Raw genomic sequence first — 10287 nt, forward strand, 5'->3', positions numbered from 1 at the left:
ACCGACATAGAGTTCCAATCCAATACAGGATTATGGGTTTGCAGCCATGGCAACCCCAACACGACCACATCATGCAGATTATGTAGCACCAGAAAGCGAATAACTTCCTGATGTGCAGGAGCCATGCACATGGTCAGCTGGGTCCAGTACTGAGGTTTATTCTTGGCCAAAGGTGTAGCATCAATTCCTCTCAATGAAATAGGACACCGCAAAGGCTCCAAGAAAAACCCACAACGTTTAGCATAATCCAAATCCATCAGATTCAGGGCAGCGCCTGAATCCACAAACGCCATGACAGAATATGATGACAAAGAGCATATCAAGGTAATGGACAGAAGGAATTTGGATTGTACAGTACCAATGACGGCAGAGCTATCGGACCGCTTAGTGCGCTTAGGACAATGAGAAATAGCATGAGTGGAATCACCACAGTAGAAACACAGACCATTCAGACGTCTGTGTTCTTGCCGTTCAACTCTGGTCATAGTCCTATCGCACTGCATAGCCTCAGGTTCAATCTCAGGCAATACCGCCAAATGGTGCACAGATTTACGCTCACGCAAGCGTCGACCGATCTGAATGGCCAAAGACATAGACTCATTCAAACCAGCAGGCATAGGAAAACCCACCATGACATCCTTAAGAGCCTCAGAGAGACCCTTTCTGAACAAAGCTGCCAGTGCAGATTCATTCCACAGAGTGAGTACTGACCACTTCCTAAATTTCTGACAATATACTTCTATATCATCCTGACCCTGGCACAAAGCCAGCAATTTCTTCTCAGCCTGATCCACTGAATTAGGCTCATCGTAAAGTAATCCGAGCGCCAGGAAAAACGCATTGACATTACTCAATACAGGGTCTCCTGGCGCAAGAGAAAATGCCCAGTCCTGAGGGTCGCCGCGCAAAAAAGAAATAATAATCAAAACCTGTTGAATAGGATTACCAGAAGAATGAGGTTTCAAGGCCAGAAATAGCTTACAATTATTTTTGAAATTAAGAAACTTAGTTCTATCACCAAAAAACAAATCAGGAATAGGAATTCTTGGTTCTAACATAGATTTCTGATCAATAGTATCTTGAATCCTTTGTACATTTATAACGAGATTATCCATTGAAGAGCACAGACCCTGAATATCCATGTCCACACCTGTGTCCTGAAACACCCAAATGTCTAGGGGAAAAAAAAAAAACTGAACACAGAGCTGAGAGAGAAAAAAAAAAATGATGTCAGAACTTCTTTTTTTCCCTCTATTGAGAATCATTAGGTTGGCTCCTAGTACTGTTATGAAGGCAATCCAGTGACACAGTGTGCCAGCAATCAGAGCACATACAGTGATCTGACAATAACCCAAAAACAATAGAACGAGCTCTGAGACGTGGAATCTCTGTAGACTGCAAACCTGAACCTATCCTAAACACAACTCAAGGTGGCTGTGGATTGCGCCTGACACTACCTAGGCAACTCGGCACAGCCTGAGGAGCTGACTAGCCTGAAGATAGAAAAACAAGCCTGACTTGCCTCAGAGAAATACCCCAAAGGAAAAGGCAGCCCCCCACATATAATGACTGTTAGCAAGATGAAAAGACAAACGTAGGGATGAAATAGATTCAGCAAAGTGAGGCCCGATATTCTAGATAGAGCGAGGATAGCAAAGAGAACTTTGCAGTCTACAAAAAACCCTAAAGCAAAAAACCACGCAAAGGGGGCAAAAAGACCCACCGTGCCGAACTAACGGCACGGCGGTACACCCTTTGCGTCTCAGAGCTTCCAGCAAAACGAATTGACAGGCTGGACAGAAAAAGTAGCAACAAAAGCAAAGAAGCACTTATCTAAGCAGAGCAGCAGGCCACAGGAAAGATCCAGAAGCTCAGATCCAACACTGGAACATTGACTAGGAGCAAGGAAGACAGAATTAGGCGGAGTTAAATAACAAAGAAGCCAACGAGCTCACCAGAACACCTGAGGGAGGAAGCTCAGAAGCTGCAGTACCACTTGTGACCACAGGAGTGAATTCAGCCACAGAATTCACAACACATACTAAATACATACAACGTACATACAACATACATACACCATACTACATACATACATACGACATACATACAACATACATACATACAACATACTACATACATACAACGTACAAACAACATACATACACCATACTACATACATACATACAACATACATACATACAACATACTACATACATACTACATACATACAACATACTACATACATACTACATACATACAACGTACATACAACATACATACACCATACTACATACATACAATGTACATACAACATACATACACCATACTACATACATACAACATACTACATACATACTACATACATACAACGTACATACAACATACATACATACAACATACTACATACATACTACATACATACAACATACAACATACATACAACATACTACATACATACTACATACATACAACGTACATACAACATACATACACCATACTACATACATACATACAACATACATACAACATACATACATACAACATACATACAACATGCAACATGCATGCAACATACATACAACATACAACATGCATGCAACATACATACAACATACAACATGCATACAACATACATACAACACACATACAACATACAACATACATACAACATACATACAACATATCACATACATACAACATACAGACCATACTACATACATACTACATACATACAACATATCACATACATACAACATACAGACCATACTACATACATACATACAACATGCATACAACATACATACAACATACATGCAACATACAACATGCATACAACATACATGCATACTACATACATACAACATACATGCAACATACTACATACTACATACATACATACATACTACATACATACAACATACATGCAACATACTACATACATACTACATACATACATCATACTACATGCATAATACATACATACAACATACATACAACATATCACATACATACTACATACATACATACATACAACATGCATACAACATACATACATACATACTACATACATACAACATGCATACAACATGCATACAACATACATACATACATACTACATACATACAACACACATGCATACAACATACATACAACATGCAACATGCATACAACATACATACATACTACATACATACAACATACATGCATACATACAACATACATGCAACATACTACATACTACATACATACAACATACATGCAACATACTACATATATACTACATACATACATACAACATACTACATGCATAATACATACATACAACATACATACAACATACATACAACATATCACATACATACAACATACAACATACATACATACAACACACATACAACATACATGCAACATACAACATGCATACATACTGTTAGGACTGGCGTAACGCACCAAGTACAAGATGAAATGGAACTAGGTGCGTTCGCAGTCCGAGGTCCACCGTGCAGGTAAAAACCCTGCTGCTAGTAAGACGGACTATATGGCGGTACTATAAGTATACACGCACGGGTTAACTTCACCCTGCGTGAAGGAAGCGATCCTGTTGCGTCACAGGACCGCGGTACCGCACATAGAGCGCGAGCAATAAGTCAGCGAACTCAACCCCAACTAGGATTGAAGTCCGATTAGACCACTGCTGGCACAACACCGCAACTGGGTGTGTAAGGAAACTAAATAATAATATAAAGGCACAAGAGTGCGTGCGGTGCCGCACAGACGGACGCCACTAACCACCCAGGCTTGGGTCAGGAAAGCGCAGAGCAAGCACACGGCGCCGTACTGGCGGTCACAGCAACTGGTAGCTGTAATGTGTGTTACGTGCTGTTGGATAAGTCGGGCGCTAGATAGCAAACATACACCTTCCGCGAACAGACATTCAATAGGGAGGGTTATTTAAAGAGCGACTTTCACTCACAACACCCACACATATTTACAAGACAATACTAGCGCATGGCCGTGCGGTCATGCGCAGTTTATATAGCTGCAGCACAGGAAACAGCTACAGAAGTTTTGCCCTTTCAGGACCTGCCAAAAGGACCAATGGGATGTGCTGCAGTACCTGAGCATGTGACCCTCGATCTCCAACATGAGATCTTGCCCTGGGCATGCTCAGTGTGTGCAAATAAGGACTTAGATCCAGAAACGTCCACTCGCCGCTGCCCAGCACTGGCTTCAATGGCAGAAGCAGGAAAAGCAGCAGTAACTCTTCGCACAGAGTCAGACTGAGCGAGACGCTGGGATCGACGTCCCTGCTGAGCAGACTCCAGACCCCCGGCAGGCCCGCCCAGACCCCCCACGGTCACGCACAAACCCTGCCCGCACACACAGACATGCAGTCTCTGCCCACGCACCGCCCACACTCCATTATAGTGTATCATTGCACTATAGGAACTTCTGATTCCGGTATTTGATATCTTAAAAGTATCGGAACTCAGTATCGGAAATCCGATACAGCGAATATCGGCCAATACCAGATATTTGCAGTATCGGAATGCTCAACACTAGTGGTGAGAGCACAGCTACTCCACATGTGACCAACGCAGCCAATCACATGTCTGAACGGTCTACATTGACACGCCAGTTCCATACCTTAGCCCATTGACCAATGTCCTCTACATCACTTCTTCTACCTCCGTTGACTAAGGTCATGAAAACAGTAGCTATAATAAGCTGATATTGTTGGTGACCATGTTATTATACCCTATAGAGTGTTGTCTTTCTGAGAAGATGGCATCGGTGGCTTCATGTTACATTCCTGAGGATCACCATTATTGTGTTGAGAAGCCTCACATGCTCCAATATGTGCACAGACACAATGTAGCACATAACACAGCATAGGAGACTTTCTTCAGCAGAATATAGCTCTTATAGCACTATATGGCTCAGAAGAGGACAGTACACTTTCTTCTCTGACAATAAGCATTTAACCCTAATTTTCCCAAGTTACTCAGAGTTTTCGCCAGTGTTTCCCGCACACCGTAACCAGTGTCACACCACCTCTGATGCATTTAAGGCATCTCTTTATGTTTCTTTAGCAGCAATGATTTTGCTTTGTCGATGATCTCCACCTAACAGCTATATGCACCACTGAATAACAATCTGATTAGGAGAGTTTTGGGAGTGTTTGTTACTTGTTGTTGATACCATCAGTTTTCCATGTTTAAACATCATTTGCCTTTACTATGTCATGCAGGATTTCATGAAAAGGACAATGTTCCCTACTGCTCGTATGATTATTACCATCTTTTCGGAACGGTTTGTGTCGGTTGTTCTGAACCGGTGAAGGAAAGTTACATATCAGCTTTAAATGGATTATGGCATCCTCAGTGTTTTGTGTGCCATGTGAGTATGCCAGAATGGATATAGTAAGGAATTTGTCTGATTTGCCCATAAAAACTTCAGCAACAGTTTGTGTGCCATTGTCGATTACTACTTTACAAGTTCCAATGTGCAGTGTGCCCGTGGGTCACTGCCTGCTGGATTCATGACAGTAAGTGCAAAAAAATTGATTCAGCATTCACTTAGTATCCTGAACAATTTAGATTACATATCAGATGTTTCCAAAACCGTTAACCACGTTCTAGCATCCGAGATCAGACGAGACTGGTCGCACGACCCTGCAAACACCCACCCTTGTTTCATCTTGGAAACTAAGACGTAGTTGACTCTACGTCTACGTCTTTTCTTCTTATACAGCTCTGGCAAAAATTAAGAGACCACTGCCAAATTTACAGTTTATCTGCTTTTTCTCTTTATAGGTATATTTTTAAGTAAAATATAAATTGTTCTTTTATTCTATAAATTACTGACAACATGTCTCCGATGTTCCCAGCAATGCAGTTTGTATTTATTTTCTGAAAATGATAAATGGTCAATATAACTGAAAAATGCATTGCTTGCAGACCTCAATTAATGCAAAAAAAAACAAACAAACAAGTTCATAATCATTTAGAAACAACAATACTAATGTTTTAACTCAGGAAGACTTTAGAAATCAATATTTTGTGGAATAACCATGATTGTTAATCACAGCTTTCATGCATCTTGGCAGCTTTCCACCAGTCTTTCACACTGCTTTTGGGTGCCCTGTTGCCACTCCTTGTGCAAAAATTAATGCATTTCTTCTTAGATGGCTTGTGACTATACATCTTTCTCTTGATTACATTCCAGAAGTTTTCAATGGGGTTTAGGTCTGGAGATTGGGCGGCCATGACAGGGATGTGATGTGGTCCTCCTTCATCCACACCTTGATTGACCTAACTGTGTGGCATGGCGCATTGTCCTGCTGGAAAAAAACAGTCCTCAGAGTTGGGGTACATTGCCTGAGCAGAAAGAATCAACTATTTTTCCTGGATAACGTTTCTATGCGGCTTGATTCATACATCCTTCGCAAAGATTAACCTGTCCAGCATCCCCAGATCATCACCGATCCTCCACCAAATTTCACAGCGGGTGCAAACTTGGTACAGTGGCTAACACGGTACCAAAATATATATCTTTCCTATATCACAGTGGGTGCAAGACAGTGTGACTTATACGCCTCTCCAGGTCTCCGTCTAACCATTAGCCGACCAGGTGTTGGGCAAAGCTGAAAATTAGACTCATCAGAGACGATTACCTTGCTCCAGTCCTCTATGATCCAATCCTTGTGGTTTTTGGCAAACTTCAGCCTGGCTCTCCTTTGCTTCTCATTAATGAAAGGCTATTTCTAGCTTTACATGACTTGAGTCCTGCCTCTAGGATCCTGTTATGAACTGTTCTTGTCGTGCACTTCACCCCAGCTGCCATTTGCCATTCCTTTAGTAGGTCACTTGATGTCATCCTGCGGTTGCTGAGTGACATTCGAATAAAGTGACGGTCATCCCGGTCAGTGGAGAGTCATATTTGCCCTCTTCCAGTCTGTAGCCTTGTTGTCCCCAATGTCTGCTGCTTGACCTCGTTGTAATGGACAGCCGACTTAGAAATATTAAAGGGAACCTGTCACCCCCCAGGCGTTTGTAACTAAAAGAGCCACCTTGTGGCTGGATTCTGACAAGGTGGCTCTTTTAGTTCTTGTTCCTGGCACTGCTAAAATAATCATTTTTGAAATTTGTCCCTCATACCTTGAAATCGACCCGGGGCAGGTTTTTCCCCCCTAACACAGACGCACCACAGCTGTCACTCATGGCCTCTGCGTGCCGGGCGCTGCCTCCTCTTTCTTCATTAGCGTTTCTGGCGCCTGCGCTGTAAGTTCGACACAAGGTGGCTCTTTTAGTTACAAATCCCTGGGGGGGTGGGGGCCTTTGGGTGAGTCGTTTCCTTTAAGGATGGAGGCAACATAACGCTCACTGTGTCCCTCTGCTAGTAAAGCCAGAAATGAGCCCTTCCTTTCCCCACTCAAGACTTTTCAACTCCTGTGGCATGGATAAAAGTTATTTTCTCATTCCTATTACTTTGGGGATATTGCTAGCACTTGTTTTGCCATCCAGCTTGTCCTATTGCAGGAGGATTGTGACACCACAGCAGGGTTTTTTATACTTGTTTTATACTGGTTCAGGTGATCCCCTAATCAGAAGCACATTAAGTAGAATGAGGTGGACTCTGGTTGGAATTCAACTGACACTAGAATGGAATGGCTGTCAGACATGTAGAGACGTAGATTTTTAGATAACTGCAGTGGTCTCTTAATTTTTGCTACAGCTGTATATGTAATCCATACCATTGAAGATATTAAGGAGTGAGTGCCACTTCAGCTATTCTGGTATTACATTGGGAAGTTAACAAGAGCATGTACACCACAGATATGTTTGGAAGAATCCCCATTGGTTTATATTATTACATTTGTTATCATTATTATGCATTTGTTATTATTTGTTATTATTATTATATTGGCTGATGACACAAAGCTAGGAGGGATAGCAAATAGTAGAGAAGAGAGAGAGAGTGAGGATTCAAAAAGATATAAAAAAACTGGAGCAGTGAACAGCAACTAACAGATTGGTTTCTCACAGGGAGAAATGCAAGGTACTACATATGGGCAAAAAAAATGAAAAAAGCATATACAGAATGGGAGGAATGGGATTAAGCAACAGCACATGTGAAAAAGACTTGGGTATACTAATAGATCATAAACTGAACATGAGTCAACAGTGTGATGCAGCAGCAAAAAAGGCAAATACAATTCTGGGATGTATTAACAGAAGCATAGAGTCTAGATCACGTGAAGTCATTATTGCCCTCTACTCCTCTTTGTTGAGGCCTCATCTGGAATACTGTTCCCAGTTTTGGGCACCACATTTTAAAAAAATATATCAACAAACTGGAGAAAGTTCATAAAAGAGTGAACAGAATGGTGACCGGTCAGCAAACCATGTCCTATGAGGAACGGTTACAGGATTTGGGAATGTTTAGCTTGCAAAAAAGAAGACTGAGAGAAGACTTAATAGCTGTCTCCAAATATCTCAAGGGCGGTCACAGTGTAGAAGGATCATCTTTATTCTCATTTGCACAAGGAAAGACTAGAAGCAATGGGATGAAACTGAAAGGGAGGAGACACAGATTAGATATTAGAAAAATCTTTTTCACAGGGTGATCAATGAGTGGAACAAGCTGGTGGTGAGTTCAATAGAAGTCTTCAGAGGCTGGACAGACATCTGTCTGGGATGATTTAGTGAATCCTGCTTTGAGCGTTGGTTGGACCAGATGTTTCAGGGCAGGGGTGTCAAACTGCATTCCTCGAGGGCCGCAAACAGGCCATGTTTTCAGGATTTCCCTGTACTGCACAGGTGATAATTTAATCACCTAAACACATAATGATTTCAGCACCCTAAGGATTACAGCAAAGCTAAGGAAATCTTGAAAACACGCATGGTTTGCGGCCCTCGAGGAATGCAGTTTGACACCCCTGATCCAGGGGGTTGCTTCCAATTCTACCATTCTATGATTCTAAGTAATTCACTATTTGGTTTCTCTGCAGGATCGTGTGCAGCACAACATACGACTTCTGTATTTTTGATCTACATAGAAAATACATGCTGATGATTTTATTTTCATCTGATTTCATTAAGCTCCTGAGAGTTGTTATTGGCCACTTCATGTGATTCAGGCTGATGCTAATGCATTTCTCATGTGTTCATGTAATTGTTAAGTCTCATCAGGGTACCTGGTTTTTCTCTTAAATATACTGTACTCCATTTTCTTGCTTTTATGTTATAGGTCTGCCACAGCCCATTTGTGAATGGAAGTTTTTTTGAAAATGATGGACTTCCACTGTGTGAGACTCATTACCACTCTTGTCGAGGGTCTCTGTGTGCTGGGTGTGATCAGCCCATCACTGGCAGATGTGTGACCGCAATGGGACGCAAGTTTCATCCTCAGCATTTGAGTTGTACTTTTTGCCTACGGCAACTCAACAAAGGCACCTTCCGAGAACAAGAAGGCAAACCATATTGTCAGGCTTGCTTTGCCCGCTTGTATGGATAAGAATTTATGATGTAAATTATGGTGTATTTGTGTATCTGTGAAAGGTTAGATATCAAGTCTGTAATAGAGATTGCACTGACGGTAATGAAGAAGTTACTATTGGTCTCCGTATTTGTTTAACCTTCTGTCAAATAACACTTTTTAGAGTTTTAACCAGTTTTTTAAAAAAAAGCATGAAAATGTATATCTGTAGAGAACTGTCATGCAAAGAAACTTTCACTGATTCACTCTTATTTATCCTGTAATGCCGCAAACAAATGGAATAAATTGTCTTCAATTCGAAATAGTGTGAAACTTGTGATGTTGAAAAAGTTTGTAAGGATGTGTGAAATTTTTACATTTCTATTTTTTTTAAATTATATTTACTTTAATTGAAAACTGTATTTCCTAGCAAAGATATGTTGTTTTAAAGGTTGTTTGCATAAATAGGGTATTTATTTAGAGTAAAAGTAACAATTAAAAAGGGTTATCTAATGAATAGATATGTGGAGAACCTTATGAATATGAGAGGGACCTGACCGGTTGGAAAAGACTACAGTTTTTACTAAAAATCTTGGCTCACAGCCATTGGTCTTTTATGTATGCTGAAAGAAAAAAATGTGGTATAGAAAACAGCATCGTATAGAAGATTTTAAGGGATGGTCACACATAGTATTTTTGCTGTGTATTTTATGCAGCGTAATTGGTGCGTAAAATATGCAGCATTTTATTGTACCCGGATAATCAGTGAGATTTCATGCTGCATTTTTTCCCTGCATATTTTGAACA

General features: G+C 41.0%; 1 protein-coding gene across 1 annotated transcript in view; it reads left to right on the top strand.

The window, feature by feature from the left end:
• Positions 1 to 9803, top strand: part of TGFB1I1 (transforming growth factor beta 1 induced transcript 1) — a 108943-nt gene extending 99140 nt beyond the window's left edge. The window contains exons 11-12 of the mRNA XM_069735271.1: positions 5252 to 5400; positions 9253 to 9803. Coding sequence (XP_069591372.1) covers positions 5252 to 5400; positions 9253 to 9519 — 416 coding nt within the window. The 3' untranslated portion in view covers positions 9520 to 9803. The remainder of the gene's footprint in view (positions 1 to 5251; positions 5401 to 9252) is intronic.
• The last annotated feature ends 484 nt before the right edge of the window (positions 9804 to 10287 follow it).

This window comes from Ranitomeya imitator, chromosome 7, assembly GCF_032444005.1.
Source record: "Ranitomeya imitator isolate aRanImi1 chromosome 7, aRanImi1.pri, whole genome shotgun sequence".
Taxonomy (NCBI): Eukaryota; Metazoa; Chordata; class Amphibia; order Anura; family Dendrobatidae; genus Ranitomeya; species Ranitomeya imitator.